Below are 17,635 nucleotides of genomic sequence, written 5' to 3'. Positions count from 1 at the left end.
CTTATCATTTTTTCCAATTTACTTCTATTTAATTTTTATATTATGTTATGTAATGTTACGTTACGTTGTGTTATGTTTAATATATGTTTTTTTTTAATTTAATGTTATTTTTATTTTTTTATGTTATGCGATGTTACGTCATGTTATTTTACGTTACGTTACGTTACGTTATGTTAAACTACGTTACTTTATGCTTATAACTCTTTCCAATTTACTTTAATTTAGTTTTTATATTATGTTAAATAACGTTACATTCCGTTATGTTACGTTACGTTATGTTGAATTTTGTTATTTTACTTTATTTCAATTAATTTCTTTAAGTTATGTATCGTTGTATAATATTTATTACGTTACGTAATGCTATTTTAGTTTATCCATATTTATTTCGTATTTTTTATGTTTTTTTTCTTGAATTGTTATATTTTTTCACCTACATTTCCATTGTCATTTCCATCGCATTGTTGAAATATACCCATTTTCATTTTAATTGCTTTACATTTTGAAATGTTAACTGTTTTTTGTGGCATTCTAGGCCACCTCCGCTCAACTGAATGCGCTTTTCCGGTTTGGCGACTCTTGTATTTCACATGTTTCTCCTTTTTTCGACATTTACAGCATGCAGCGATACTTTTGTTTTGCGCCATTTGGGTGTAAATTTTGTTTTTCCTGGCAATCGTTGGTTATGTCTCCTTTTACTCTCCTCTTTTTCACTGTCTGTTTGCTGTTTAAATCTGTTAAAGCTACACATGCCCCAAAGGCCGCAGCGCCAACAAATATCCTGCTTTCAGCCGCCATAAGGACCTTTGCGCTCTCGTGTACTCTCATGCATGTAGTGTGTCTGCTCCACTTGTTTCGGTGATGTCTGGTCGTCTGTCGGTTGGGTATTTGTTTTCAATGTCGCCGACAAGGTTGATGGTTGAAAGTGACTCCGGTGGTTGACTGCCGGTTGTCGGGCTTTGGCGCTCGGTGGGTGAGGATTTTTCGTTGCAGTTAGAGTCAAGCCGCAGACGCTATAAACAAGTGGCGGGCAAACAGACAGATTTTGTCAGTTGAATGTACATGCATACGTAAGGTTGAGGAGATGCAGGCGGGAAACAATGTATTCGTAGAAACATGCAAAAGTTTTCTGCTGTTTGTTTGTGGTTGTGGATTTTAGTTATTTTCATGACTATTAACATTGTTGGTTTAATTGTAGAGAGGAGGTTTGTTTTTGTTTTAGAAAATGAAATTGTGTGTGCATCTTATTTTTGGATGAAGTGAAAGTTATTGTAGAGAGAAGTACGTATCATATATAGTTGGTTTAATTGAAAGTTGTAGAGGGGGGTAAGTAGTAGTTTGGAAGAATCTATGAAAAATGGTTCTGGAATATGACAACTTAGTATATTCATACATACATATATGTACTTAACGTTTCTAATTTTTGCGTGGAATCTGATAAAAGTTGAAGTGAACAACCAACCCGATTCCAGTAAATAAATATCTGAGTGACTAAGTCTTGATTCAGATGGTGCCTACCGTAAGTCCAAGAGATAATGAGAAAGTTGGTAATTATAATAGCTGTTCTAAGAGGGAAACGTAAGCATAATTTTAGGATTCAACATTAATTGAACTAATCAAGATTAATAGAACTATTTGTGATTCTAAAAGGAACATTAATGCCAGGAAAATTTCATTTGCAGAGGCTAATTCACTTAATATCAGATATTTAATACAAACTGAGATGTCTGAGATACAACATAAAACATTTTTTTTTATCTTATAGACCAAAGCTTCTCTAATTATTTCGTCTTTCTTAAGATATTTGCAGCAGACAACTTAAATAATTTGAATAATTTTCTAAAACAGCTGATGACGGAAGTTGTAATCCAATTTCGGTTGCTGATTTTATTTTAGTTACGCACATTTAATACAACTTCAATTATAGTAAACTCCCCACAAAGAAAAGGCAGCTCATAGCCCCCAAAAAACCACTTCAACTCCAAAACTTCAATCACTGCTTATTATTGCCACTCGAATTATACAACATGAAATCCAACATTACAGGCAATACAACTGCCGACCGCCCCTTCCGTGTGCCTGAGCCACCCACACACTTCCCCCTCTACCGCTGCTTGTAATCCTGTTGATACATATTGTATTTCCGTTTCGCATTTAAATTTCATAGTCACAGCAAAGTCATCATCATCATCAACACTATTTGACTGTCGCCATAGCTGCAGCGGCGTAGTATGCAAAAATAAATTGCTCCAACCGCCATCGCCGCATTAGTAAAAGTCTCACCATAAAACAAGGCTAATGCCCCCCCTCCGCCCTCGTGTGCAAACAAAACCGAAAGTTAAACGCTTTCGCTTACAACTTCTGCAGCTAACGACCTCCATTCATGCAAAAAAAAGCACAAACAACAACAGTAACTCCCCAAAGTGTGCTGAGGGGAGTCACCAAAGCCATCAACAACAAAAAGCAACCACCATTCATCAGTCCCCAATGTTGGTATCAGCCCCACTTCTTTGGGTGTGTGTTTGTTGTTGTGCTGCTAGCGGAGTAGCTTTAAAAGCGTGTACACATCGAAAAGCAGCTTCCGTTTCCCGTCTAACGGGATTTCCCGCCACTTGCGCCATTTGGGGTTGTTTGCCTAGTCATGCTCCTCGCAGCTGCTCCCCACGCTGCGTTGAGCAGTCGAAAGTGGCAGCATCAAAGCAATGCGTTGCTATGATGACAGCGCGGTGGTGTGGGGGTGCTGAGGGGTTGGAGAAGCTGGTGGAGCTGGCTGTGACTAGCTGTAGCAGTGAAGGTGCGTGCGTTTGAGCAGCACAAATAAACTTGAATCGAAAATTGGTCGGCATGTTTTGAATTTTCTAATATTTTCAGCGCTTGCTGGAGCTCCACAGTTGGGCAGTAAAAGCGCTTGAACGCACACAAATGCAAATTTACATATATATACATACACACATTAAAGCAAATGCAAAAAACGGTACCCTCATTCACAAACAGCAAACAGACACCAGTGCGAAAGCGTATAGAAAAGAGAAAAAAGGGAAAATAAAAATCTGTGGCTGTGCGAAATGCCAACAAAAAAATTGTGTTGGAGTCATTTTTTGTTTGTTGCTGTTGTTGTTGGAGCTGGGCAAACTTTTTCGCTGCGGAATTTCATTTCGAAGTTTAACGTCTGTGATTGGAGTTTATTGGAGTTGATTGAGTTTGCTGGCGGTTTTTGTGGAGCGCATAAAAAGCTGTTGTGAATACATACATACACAGTTATATCGTAACGGAAATCCGCTGGGAATCGATATGCGTTGTAATTTCCTAGCAAACAATGCGATAAATCATATTAGATTTGTTTTGGCTGGCAGACAGGAGTCGAACGCACGCACACACACAAACGCATCAAGTGGCATACAAATACATACATTTACATATATATATGTATATATTCGTATTTACATATGCGACAAAGCGTTTCCTTCATTTCCGCTCAACTTTTAATAATGCTCTTTTATTTATTTTATTTTTTCTAGTATTTCATAAAACTTTGTCAAATTGCTGTCAGTTGTTCATTTATTACGCATTCGACATGCAAAGCGTTCAATTAAAGAGATTACCAAATCTGACAGCTCAATGGCAGCAATTATTATTGAGTGATTTCGAAGTAATCAGGAGTCGGTCGGTTCTTTAATTGACTGCGTTGTTCTTTTAATGAATTCGTATTACTTAGAGTTGTTGAAGTAGCGTATCCACTATTCTAAGAACGATTTGGTTTGGTGGGGGTCTATTTTAACCATTCGAGCTTTTGAAAACTTTCTTACGCCAAAAATATACCCGAAATATGGAGCAAAAGGCTCTGCTATGTTATTAGAACCTATAATTTTTGTATTGATAAGTTAGGTCGAATTCCCAGAGGGAAGCATACGTAGATTATGAAAGACAGTTCTTTGTGAAACCGGGACCCAACCCCCCTTGATTAGGTATTTATTTAAACGTACTACGTGGATCCCGATGGGACAATGAACTTGGGGACCCCTTAGAACCCTATGACTAAGGAGAGGTAAACTTTACTGAGCGCGAAGAGCTCGGTAGACCTCCTGCGATTCACATTAGGCCAGATGGATCTGGCAACTGCACAAGTACTCAGCCGAAGCCCATCTGTCCGTTTCCATGTTTCCATGCTACATGGATTGACAATCAGGAGTAAACTATACAGTGCTTATGATGTCTCTGTTACTTTTTTTACAATTTATATGCATGTATTTTAAAGTTCAAGTTCCTTAGCTTTGATATTGTAATACTTTTATTAAACTTTCCAGCTTCTTAGGAGCCAAGGTGTCGAGCAGGATTAAATCTAGATAGATCTTAGAGATATATATATTTGGATATCTTATATGTATATTTTGATATCTGAGTAGAGAAGAAAGCCAGAAAAAGGTCTGATCTGATTACTGATTAGCCAGAGCTCAGTAAGTTCAATTCAGTATATTACCCTAGAATAAAACATAAGTCGCCTTTTATGATTTTATACCCTTTTTGACATTTTTTTTTTATCACTTATCTACTTTAAAAGCCTTTAGTTTGAAAAATGCTTTGTAAGAGAATTATAAATGAATCATAAAATTTCTGTTAACCTGAATTAGAACCGCCTGAAAAAAAGGTTTGAGCTCTTCCCATATAGCATATACAACAACCAAAAACGAGTTGAAATATCTGCGCCACCTACCAATTCGGCATTACACACAAATAGCAAGGTCTCAAACCGACACCACTCTTCAAAAATGTTACCACTATATGTATATCTGAATCAAATAACAAATTAATTTCTTCTCACTTTAAACTCTGCTGTTCTCATATCATATCACTTCCCACTATTTATCATGAGAACAGCAGCATTTATCCAGAACAAGAACCAGTGCAATAACACAAGAATCATATTTTCAGCAATTGCTGAATTCTGTACTCACCTATTCAACATCGTTTCATTGCCGTTCTGCAGATGCTGCTGCTGTTGCTGATTTTGTTGTTGCTGCTGTTGATTGCTGGCGCCAGTTGTGGTGCCTGTCGCCGCTGTATTATTTGTTGTAGAAGCTGTCGTTGTATTGTTAGCCGGTGTATTTGTTGTGCCCAAAACAACATTCGCATTTGGCGTTGTGCTCGTCGATACTTGCTTCGATTGTTGTTTGTAGCGGCTGAGCGCAAAGAAGAGCGCCAAAACTGCTTTCAAGCGACCGGCACAAATGTCATTGGTGGTGATGTTATCCAAGCCGCAAACCGCTTGTGTGCGCAACACATTCAGGCACGAATTGACGTTGTCATACTGTGTGGGGAGAAATGAGAAGAATTCGAGAAGAGTTAGTTGAGTGTGGTAAATTGAAAGTTGTTGAGAATAGTTTGCTGGTGAGTGGTGAGAATTTGAGTTTATGTTGAAATTAGAAATTTGAATTATATTTTTTGTTTGGTTTTTACGGAATATATTCTCCAGCTACAGTTCTATTTAATAATTTGAATATATTTATTTAATAATTAAATTATGTTTCTTGGTGATTCAGGATCTGAAAAACTTTTTGAAAAGATTTCCGAATTACTTTCTATATTATGGTGATCAAATCATGATAGTTTTCTTGTAATATAGGTATGTATATAGTAAGTATCCATACGTATATCTCAAACCAGCCATGATCGTGATTTAAACTCTCTAAGTCTGTTTGCAGAGGTAAACCATCGTTCCAATATGTTCATTTTAATCATAGGATCTCAACGAAAGTTGCTTGGGTCAGGTTGGTCAGGTTCTTATACCAAAGAGGTGCTTCCGGTTAGTCCCTCATAATTTATCTGTTTGGATTTTGGTAATAATATCTTTAAAATCTATATAGATATTGAGGAAGTCATACTGAAAATTTCCTTTAAATAAAATATAAGCAAACTAGCAGACCGCTCTGGCTTCGCACGGGATTTTGAGGCGAAGAGAATGACTTGCAAGCGATTTTCATTTGATACCCTCACCTGGGAACTATTTCCAAAAAATTAATATAAGCAATAAATATAGCCTATGTTACTCAGGGTGAACGTAGCTTTCCAATGGTGAAAGAATTTTTGAAATCGGTAGTTCATTACAAACACACATACAAATCTTTTCTCTATAGTATAGTAGTATAGATGAACATAAATATCTTCCAGATTTTTGGGTAGTCTAACTGAATTGGCTTGAAGTACTTTTTTCTTTAAATTTCAATGAAAATATAATTGAATTACTAAGCAGGCGCTATGATTCATTCTATTGCCCACCGGCTTACCGCGCGGCTCTTGTGTCTATCAAATTGAGCGGTCACAACAAAGCAACTCCTTTTACGAGTTCAGGTGAAGGTATACAAATTTACATACAGTAAAAGCTTTTAAGCGTTTATTTCCCAACTATAAATGAGTGTGAGGTTGTACGGAAAGAAGAAATGGTAAAGCATGACACATAATTTCTTAAAAGTTTCTCTGGTGGAAGTGGAGTGGAAAAGAACCATAATTGTAGAACTTTTCCTAGAAATATATTTTTCATATAACATTATAACCTTGAATTTCGAGAATTGATTTTCAGTGTCAAGAATATGTCAATAACCTTTTCAAATCGATAAATTTCCCACCCAAGCGACACTTCCGAGCAATTAAAATTAGAATAGTGTCCGCTTATTTAAATTCTCTACACAATTCCATACTTAATTTCATTGCTTTCAATATGCTTTAGCGCACTTAAACCACTTTAATAGTTAACGGGCAATAAAGTTCACGGCCTATGAGAAAACTTCGCACACTTTTTATGTTCATGGTTGTTGTAAAAAAGGGCACCAAACAAAAGAAAAAACAATCAGTTGTACTGAAAATAAATGAGCGCTTCATTCATCTACAAGTTTTTACGATTAAGCTGTGCGAGAGCCGTTATGCATGTGAATGACAGAAAATCAGAAGAAGCAATAAACGAGTTGGCCACAAAAATACACATACATTTCCCGACCACACACTTAAAAAACCACAAAACCCCACCGAATTGTGTGCGGTTTAGCTTTTTATTGAAGTCGTGATTTTCCTACGTCACTCAACCTCGGAAATTTGTCCAAAAATACATTAAGATAAGTCGAAAACTTTGTACTCGCCGGCAACAAAAAACAAGAACAACAACAAAAAAATTTAAAACTCACACATATATCAAACTTAGATATGCATGTACAGCGTGACGTTTGTTTGACAGCTTAAACGTCAAGCGATTCTAAACAAGCCACGAATTTGTCATTTCAGTGCGTGTGCGCTTGTGTGGCGTAGAGTTGGATTACTCTTGTCATACATATATATAGAAAGAGTGTATTTATAATGTTGTGTTTTATTTTTCAGAACATTTTCCCGAACGTTTTATCAACAAACATTTTTAAACATTTTTTCAAGTTCTTTAAAGTTAGCGTAAACCAGATTATGTTCGTGTTCCAGGCTCTACAGCTGACAGCCGCATTGATAAATGACACTTTTTACTGTTAGTTGAGCGCGAGCGCTGAAAAACAGCTGATTGCTGATGGCATTTATTTTAAACTTTTTTGTTGCGCCGAAAGTTTGTTGCAATGAAAAATTGTATATAAAATAGCTGATATTTGTTTAAAATTTTTTGCTTTAGTTACTCAGCACCACTAGTCGCTCACACATTGTTGACATTTGCACAATTTTTCAACACTCAATTTCCTGCTCCGACTGTCAGTGGCTGTCGTTGACATTTGCCGCTTAATGATCGGTCGCAATGCAGTGGCTACGGTTGTTTGGTGATTTTAAAACAGTAGAAATGTACATGGGTATATACAGAAATTTATATGAGTATATAAAAAATTGGTATATATCGATCATGAGTTGAAAGAAAATTATCAAAGAGAAATGGCCTCTATAAATATACTAGTTAGCGCGGTTCATGGAGTTCAAGTTCAATGTTGGGCGCCGCAATTTATTTCAAAAAACTGAATGCAGAAAATGAAATGCCTTAAGCATGCTTATTTACGTATTCGATAATTCGAAGTTAGTAAGAGGCCCAGTAAGAAAAATTCCCATAAGAGAAATATATGAAGTGTTAGTCGATAAAACGCTCTATTTCAGAATTTGATGATATTTAAGAATTCCGAAAATTTGAAAATTTAATTTCGGGATCCCGATAATAAATATCGGGGATATTTTCTTATATTCTAAATTTTTATTTTTTACACTTATAAATAAATTGCAGAAAAATTAAATATGTCCAATATCCTGGCCTTGCTCTAAATTTTTTTGATATTTTATATGAAAACCGGCATCAGCAAGTATATGATTTACATTTACATATATAAGTTGGAAAATATCTCCCTTCCACTTTTTTGCTCTTTATTCAATGCTTTATAAACCCTCCTCGTAGAAGTCCCCCTTCTTCTTTGCGAAGAACTCGGACAGCCACTTTTGACAAGCCTCTTTTGAGTTCAACTTTATACCACCAAAGGCGTTCGCCATGGACATGAACAGGTGGTAATCACTTGGCGCTAAGTCCGGGCTATATGGTGGATGCGATAAAACCTCCAATCCGAGCTCCCGTAGCTTGACGAGTCATCAACGAAGTGTGTGGTCTGGCGTTGCCCTGGTGGAACAGTACACTCTTCCTGTGGGCCAATTCTGGACGCTTCAGGTCGTCCAGTTGTTCCCCGTAGATGGTAGAATTAAACGTCTGGTCATATGGGAGCAGCTCTTAGTGGATGATTCCCTTCCAATCCCACTAAACACACAGCAAAACCTTCCTGGCCGTCAATCCCAGCTTGGCCTCTGTTTGGGACGATTCTCTGGCTTTCTACCACGATCGTTTTCGCTTGATATTGTCGTATGTGATCCATTTTTCTTCGCCAGTCACCATCCGCTTCAAAAATGGGTCGAGTTCGTTCCGTTTCAGCAACATATCGTAGACGTTGATTCGGCCCAGAAAGTTTTTTTTGCGTCAAATGCGGCACCCAAACATCCAGCTTTTTTGTGTATCCAGCCCTCTGCAGATGGTTTAAAATGGTTTGTTGACTAACTCCCATCTCCTGGGCGATGTCACGAGATGCCATATGCCGGTCTAACTCGATGTTTTGCATGATTTGATCGGTATTCGTCGTCACAGGTCTTCCACCTTTCCTTTTCACCCGCTTTGAATCGCCGAAACCATTCCTCCGTAGTTCCAAGTAGATTGAGTACCATCCTCCAAAACACCATTAATCTCACTGAACGTTTCTCTATCGGATTTGCCTTTAACGAAGGAAAACTTGAAAAATAGCGTGAATTTCGGCGTTCGGCTACATGTTTACACCTCTATAACTGTTGAACGCAATATCCAAACTAATCATGCAGCGTCGTTTTGTAGGTTATATCAATACCTTTCAAAGATGTATAGTATTGCCAGATACGAGCTCTGTAGCGCTTTATACATAGCCGCGAAATTCAAAAGGCAAAAAGGCTATTTAAGTTGTTTAATGCTTTTAGAGTGTATATTATGATATCGAATATAACATAATTCAAATACATTAAATATAAAAATTTCGGGATTCTAGAGCAAAACAATAATTCTGTATTCTGTATCATGTTAAGTTTTTTGCTTGCATTAATTAAAATATAACTACCATGAAGATATCAGCAAATTTTCCTACAGGGTGCATATTACCCACGTCACTGACCTGCTTTTATTACCGCATCTGTTGGCTACATCTGTTCGACACTGGTATTTCCTGAGCGTTCATTGAAGCTGATTTATAATTTTGCTTTCAATTTTTAATTGATACACATTGGAGCACATACATGCTCACATACCCACAAATATTTTTTAATTATCCGACAAGCTTTTGCTTGTTAGTTAATAAATGGATTTGAGTTCCAAATACATCTTTATTATTACTTCATGTGTTTCTTATTGTTTCTAATTTCGATTGGCTTGTGTGCGGTATGTAGAACGCTGCATGCAATTGAGGTCATCTTCTTAATCAATCAAATAAGTGTTTGAAAGCAACATGGAAACGGTCACTGCAGTTAAACGCACACACGCTTTATCATATTATATACATATATAGTAGATATGTATGGAACAATATATCTTTTTTAAGCATTTTTCCACTATTTCAAGGCAATAATTACCGTTAAGTGTTATCTGTCGTGTACGCGCAGCGTGTGCTCTTACAACTCCACCCGTTAGAACAACAATTTGTTGTCTCACTAATTTGATTTGTACTACACATTATATTCTAGCATTTATTCATTCTAATTTAGTAAATTGGCTCATACTGTCATATTATTTTATCTTCAGAAATTTACAATGCAGTTGTTTGTACGCTTTCCCGACATACATGCATAAAAAACTCTTTCATTTGCACCGAAGTGATCAATCAAAAGTCACAAAAACGCACAAAGCGCAGATGAAATAGTCTTTGAGAAATGATTTATTGCGCTTGATAGGAGTAAAGTTGTCGCGAACACCCAAGTGTTGATGCTTAATCGGCTTAATGATGTTGGCGAAGCCATTTCTAGTAATAAAGCATAGAGTTTATGTAAATTTGGACTGCTTGTATGAGGCGTAAGAGATTTGAGATTTTAGATTTTTACAAAGAACAAGTAAGGAAGAGCTAACATTTTATATTCTCACAATTCTGAAGGTTCAAAGAATGAAAACATTTTCAGGAATTGGGGAAAATTTTGTATGATAGGTGTATGGAGACTAGATCAAGATCCGATTTTATCACTATATTGAGTATTTTGGGGATAGGGTGATATATTTTTAAGAACGTAATTCTAATAAGAAAACACACAATTTGAACCATATATTCGACATAAAGTTCACCAGAATAACGAAATTCATTTATAGTATATGGAAGCTGTGGTGGTTCCTTGATGGATTTCAACTCTTTTTGCTACAAAGCTATCCAAGGCTATACGCTCACTTAATTTTGCTAAGATATCTCACATATTAGCAGATGTAAAGTCCACTGGAAGTATGAAAATCCATATATGAGGTATATAGATAAAGGAAGTGATGACCTGATTTTGTCTCTTTATGGTAAAGAGGCACAGTATTATAAGGAAAATATCTCCTCTGAATTGCTTTAGAATAGGTGAAAGATGTTCCCATATTTTCGATAAGAATGAGACACAAGCACTGAGGTCCTCATGGTTGATATCTTGGACCTTGAAAACTTGTAGTCCAATTTTGGCGATTTTTAGAAGAGCGAAGAAACACTTCTACAACAAGTTGAGTTACGATATCTTCATTGTAATTTAAGAATGAACATAAGTATGTAGGTATGTATAAGAATCAATATGCATAAGAATTTTCCAATCTTCCTTAACCAAGGCTGTTCAGCACTGAAGCACATACATTCCTTCAACACAATTCAAAACCATAACAAAAGCGCCGAAGAATTAGAGCACAAAAGCAGTGAAGGAAAGAATGGAATTTCCCACGCAACTTTCCGCTTGCCAAGATTGACCCAGGGCCAATCTCTAGACAATCGATGATGCGGTAACGGTATGTGTCATATGTGTGGTCAGATCAGCAAGTGCCAAAAGCATACGTGACTCTCAGCATATTGAGGGCCATACTATTATACAAACGGATTTGTAAATGTGTGAGTGTTTGGAGGACAGCAAGGAAGCGCACGGAAATTGTAAATAGCGCGCTAGACCGTACAGCACAGAGCAAATCGGCTGATTGCAGTTGCCAATAATACAATAACTCGACTCATCCGATTGCAGTGGACATTGGCGCGCAGATCAGAACAATGTCAATGCAGTGGCGACCGCAGAGCCGCCGCACCCAACGACGACACACTCATAAATCGGCGCTGTGTGGCGGCAATAAATGCCACTTGCTGTCTTCATTTTAAATGAAAAACAAATAACAAAAACAAAAGTGGCAAGTGGCGAGTGCCAAGTGGCGGACAGCTAGTGTTGTATAGTAAATGTAATAACAACAACAACATATTGTTGTTGAGTATAACACAAGCGAGTAAGTCCAATTGTAAAATGAGTGCAATAAGCGTGAGAATGTGCGCTATGGTCCACACCGGTGGTCATCTAGTCTGTTGCACCAATCTCCACTCACACACTCGCAGACATTAACGCTGGTGATAAGAAATATTGCAATTGACATAAATGACAGAAAAAGTGGCAGTAAAGTGCAGCATGAACACCAACTTATGGCACAAGGACATCGCAATGCCACTTTACACACTCATCTGCGCGGTAAGTTGAAAGTGAGAAAGCGATTGTGCGAAGCAGCAAATCTATAACGACTTGAAAGCTCATTTACTCGTAAGAAAAGTGCCAATGATTTTCGGAATGCGATGAGAATATTGAAATTGAACGAAATAGAATTCAGAAATTCCACAAGGGTTAAAGGGTATAGGAGACCCCATTTAAATAAACTTTAATTTGGGATATCTTGAGACTAAAAGTTTTCAAAGAGTAAGTTATTACCAGTCACACAGCACAGAGTTGAGAATTAAAAAAACATACCCGACAAAGTGGGAGGAGTACGGTCTCATAGACCCCATCGTATTTCTAATAGAATACAGTTTAGTTAAAAAGCCTTACGTAGTTCAAAACTCTGGACATATTTGATTGAGGCTGATGCCAACATTGCTGGATATTTTTGGGAAACCCTTCTACTAATTGTGGATATTGGTAATCAAAGTTGCATCCAGCTCCTCCTCCAAAAAATTCAACGACGCCGCTGTTCATCCACCGCTAACCGCACCATTATTAGTTACTGCAACGGCAGCGTTGCTTTGACCACTGTAAATATAACTACGGATATCGCTTATAACTTCATCAAGCCAACCGATGCTTAGCTGTTCGTGCGCGTCCGCAGCTTAACTACTTTTCACCTCACACCACCGGCAGCAGCAGCAGCACCTCCATTGCCGTCTCCACTATGTAAGCTTGCTATCGCAATATCGCGCTGCTGCCACACATTTGCGGTTGCCATGCACCGCGTGAGTTCATTGCAGTGTGCAACAAAGCAATTCATTTCGAGTATGCCACATGCTTCCTAATATACTTATTAGTATGTTCGAGTACAGCGTTGCACCACACACCACACACCGCGCTACCGTTGAAAGAATGTAGTCGTTTGCGGAAAGTCAAAAGCTCAGCGGTTTCAATTGCAATTGACAGGCGGTCCGTCGCTCCATCCGCCATACTCACTCGCATGTGGCGCGTGTGTGTGGTCCACACATTACTCTATGCATTTCCGTTCACAATTGACGCTGTGTAGTGTTTCTCATGTAGGTGGGTGGTTGCCGAGCAGCAGCAGCTGCTACTGCTGAAGTTGCTTGCCGTGGAGGCAAAAGTCTTAATGGCAACGCCACTTTTGTGGTTTCATCTTTCAATTTATTTATTAAGAATTTTTTCTTGAACATTATTAATAAATTTCATAGATTATTGTCAACAAAGCGTTTTGTATTTCACAGAGTACAGGGAAGTACAAAATAATTGCGAAAGAGAGTGCAGTTCTGGAGGAAACGAAGCCGTCAAGTTAGTTGCGCTTAGAGATAAAGGGAAATTGCTGTCAATAATATTGAGCTGTAGGCGCCTATATATTTAATGGTATTTCAGCATAAAGAATGCTGTATATTTGTACAAGTAAACAAAAAACAGGGTTCCTTTTAGTGGTATATAATTTCTTGAGTGAAACCTGTCAAACCAATTGTCAACTGTTGGGAAAAAATATACACGGGATAGCTTTATGCCAGATGAAATACACGAGAGCTTCGTTAATCTTAACTAACTTTTGGTTCCGCAAATAATTAGCCTCTGACTCAATTTGTTTCGATATGGACATATAGATCCTTATATATTTTGGATGACAATCGCCATATTTTTGCTTGAAAATTTGATTAAATTTCTGTAAAATGCAAATTTGAATATTTTTTTTACAATTTATGCAACAAAAAATTCCAAAAAAATACAATTTAATTTCGGTGAATTTTTAAGTGCTTTTTTAAACAATTCATGCATGTCGCCATGAATATTAATTGAGCATTAAACACCAAAATAATAATATAAAAGACATTTTTAATATTCAAAAATGTTTTTACCACATTTTTGGTAAATATTTCATTTTATTTTCACACTTTTTTGCAAATGACAAAGTATTTGAAAAATGTCAAATTTGTTGTGCAAATATTAAAAAAAAAAATCATTATTTACTGAAAAATATTTCACGTACAATTGCTGAAACAGGAGAGCGCTAAAATGCGCTTGAAAAGGTAGAACGGCGTGAAATCTCAAAAAAGGTATAAACAAAATCCAAACAAAGCAGTAAAAAAAAATCAGAATTTGCCATCAGGTGTGACCAGGTTTTAAAAATTTTATGGATTTTTAAGCTTTACTTATATATACAAACACGCACAAAGAAGAGAATGGAAGCGCAATGCAAAAAAAATATTATAATAATAACAAGGAGAGAGCGTGAAGGAACGGCGAAAAGTAAAATAAAAAAGTCACTAAAACTATGGATAAGGCAAAGTGACTAAATAAAGTCCAAAGCAATTTGAATAAAGCCATTAAATATCAAATGTTTCCAGCAAACGGACAAAGTCGAGTGGCGTGTGAGCTTTAAAAAGGAATTATGAAAGTCCAGTAGCAGTCTGTGGTGAAGCGATTAATTTTTATGGGCATTAAATGCATGCGAAAATAAGCAGAATTCAACGGGATTCCATAAAATCTAAAAAAAAGTGAGGTTTAAAGGAGATAAAGGGATGCTAAATATGTGATATATGAGCTTTTTAAACTTTAAGCGTGGTGTCTGAAGATCTTTACAGGACATAAGAATCAGAAAGCGATTTTAGATTTAATATGTTTTAATAATTCAAAGCCTGTTGGGAAGTATAAAATACTGTTTAAAGAATTAAAGAGCATACAGGAATAAGATAATGCAACTATAGAAGTCAGAGAGAGAGAGATATAGAGCGAGAGCTTAAATCTTTCCTGCTCACCTCTAAGAAAATTAACTATTAATCAGCTTAAAGTGCCTGTTTTCCCAAGAAAGTGCTAAAAACACTATTTACCTACACTTCCAGCAGTTTATACTTAAACATTCGCTCCGCACACAATTTGAACTTTGACTTCACTCTTGAACTAAACTTGTGAAACGTTTTAACGCCCATTCGAGCATCATTGTGGCATCGCACTCAAAATTTCACTTGAACTTTGTGAGAATAACGAAAAATTGTGCATGAATGGTTGGAATTGTTTTGTGATAGACCCTTAAGGGAAACTTTGGCTTTTGTAGTGTTGCTACATAGTTGTTGACATTGTGGCAATGCTACAGACTTACAACCGCCATTGGCCATTGATATGCGCCTTCTAATGAAGAGAGAGACGATTAAATTTCATTGAAATCGATTTAATGCTCAACTGAATTGACCGCAATAACCGCCAGCAGCCACTGGCGAGCCACAATCGACTGTGTCACCCACACGCACATATACACATATACACACAAACAAACGGAACACACACAAATAGTCTAAACCAATCAACCAAAATTTGCAGTCAACAAAGGCGCACTGATGTTATGAAGTAGATATGCATTTTGCATTGACGGGGAGGGAGAGAGCGACGGAGTTGTTTGGTGCACATTGTTGGCTTGAGGCTTTTGGTTTGCATTATATGTCCTCTGAAAGCTTGGCATGACGAATATGTTAGAGAAATGATGAAAACGTGATAATAGTGATTGGAATTTTGTCAATTTGAAGTATTGTCGCATTTGGTGACAAAGCGATTTTTTTGTATTTTTTGCGGCAGTATCCTGGCTCATTTATATTGAGAGATTTGGCAATTTCGTAATTAATGTATATGTATATAATATTGCTATAAACAGTTCATTGGAAAACAATAAATATTTCAATAATTCGCTTGGTGTAACTGACTAAATTTGTGGGCTTCGTTAACGAGTTTCAAAGTAAGGAGTTCGGTACCAGTTGAAAAATGTAAGTATAAATCTAAATTGTTAAAGAATTCGATTATAAGTTCAAATTATGATATTACTGATGTATATTTCACAACCGACACTGGTCCGAAGGTAATGTATAACTGGTTTGAAAGTAACTACTTCATATATCATATATGCTTCTACATAAAAACGCAGCTAGCTAAGTCGGAAGTAGGTTATGTTGAGATTTTTTCAGCACCAGATATTACATATACTACATACACTTGCTTTCTTACTTAATATTGCCGTTATTGGTTTGGACTTCAGCCCACCAGAGCATTTCTCTGGCTTCAGGCACATTTTTTCAGAAATTGCGATACCCACTTAGGAGTTACTAAATTAAAAAATATATGTAAAAATATATTTTTTTCTTCTACCACATTTCTTTATTGCTCTGGACCGCATTCTGTTGGCCTTCGACAGCATGCTGCTGGTCGGTCACTGCAAATGTGAGTGCATTCAATTGAAAATTAAATTTTCAGTTATTGGCAGCAAGTAATGCTGGTGCACCACACAGCAGCAAAGTTCAACCCGCAGTCGCACTAGTAGCTGCTTGCACTCGATCCCTTGTTGGTAGAGTGCTCGTGCAATGCACACAGGATGCGGGCGCGCCTGTAACTTCCTGCCTGCCTGCAACGCTCGCCTCTTTGACTCGTTGCTCATTACGCTGAGCTGCCGAGCTGCTCGAAGCTACATCTTCTTTCGATATCTCCAATAGACTACAACAGTATTGGTTCTGACTTCTTAACTTAAATTTGTTTTGGCACTTTTTTTTTGCAATTTCCTCCACACATTTGTGGCAGCTTGCTGTTGCATATACAACGCCACTTCCTTATTTAATGTCAGTGCATTTTCATTGATTTGTCTAGCATTTTTTTATTCGCACTCGTCCGGCTGGCTAGGTCTTTGGGAGAATTCCTTAAACTTGAAATTATTGAAATTGTCTTCCTGCTGAATGCCTCGCATCCTCCGCATACCGCTGTCGAGCCAGCGCTCACCCGATACAGCCATTTAGCAGTCAGTGGCTTGACTTGGCTTTTCAGCTTTTGTCTGAGTGATTTTCTTCGAAATAGTTTTTGATATTTCAATGTCGAGGCGCTTTTTGTGGCAGCTGACCATGTCCTAGTTGCCGCTCGTTGCCCACTGGCCTCTTGGGCGAGCATTAATAATGAAAATATTTTGCACCGAAATTTGCTCTGGAGCAACAGCAGCGGCAGTCGGTTGCTGTTTACTTTGATGACGACGATGATGGGCAACATGATGATGATGCTGCTGCTGTGCTCATCAGCTGATACTTGCTGCTGAAAGTGCTGATGCTAAGCATATTTACTGATGCAAAATCGCTGGCAATGTGCTGAGTTGTTGATGGCCGGCCGTTAGTTGGTGTGTGCTGGTGTTTTGTCGGCATTCTGTCTTCGCACTAGACTGGAAATTATCTACAATCAGTCGCAAACGTGTCAGCATGTGAATTCAATTTGGTATTTTAATTGGAAGTGCAGCCAATTTTCGGCAAGTGTGGGTGGGCGGACGGTCGGTCGTTCGTTTGGACTTTGGGATTTTGCGATTTTGCTATAGTTGAGCTTAGAGGAAATATGACTTTGTTGTATATCTATTTTAATTAAAATTTTATTGTGTTAGGTACGTGAGATGTGT

General features: G+C 37.4%; 1 protein-coding gene across 6 annotated transcripts in view; it reads right to left on the bottom strand.

The window, feature by feature from the left end:
• LOC105212050 (protein sickie) overlaps nt 1–17,635 on the bottom strand; it is a 333,362-nt gene that overhangs the window by 165,000 nt on the left and 150,727 nt on the right. For all 6 annotated transcript variants that reach the window (XM_029040072.2, XM_029040074.2, XM_054227850.1 and 3 more), the window contains exon 3: nt 4,950–5,302. In XM_029040072.2, the coding sequence (XP_028895905.2) occupies nt 4,950–5,302 (353 nt within the window). The remainder of the gene's footprint in view (nt 1–4,949; nt 5,303–17,635) is intronic.

The sequence above is a fragment of the Zeugodacus cucurbitae genome, chromosome 3, assembly GCF_028554725.1.
Source record: "Zeugodacus cucurbitae isolate PBARC_wt_2022May chromosome 3, idZeuCucr1.2, whole genome shotgun sequence".
In the NCBI taxonomy this organism is placed as follows: Eukaryota; Metazoa; Arthropoda; class Insecta; order Diptera; family Tephritidae; genus Zeugodacus; species Zeugodacus cucurbitae.
The sequence above is the reverse complement of the archived record's forward strand: the minus strand, read 5'-3'. Positions and strand labels throughout refer to the sequence as shown.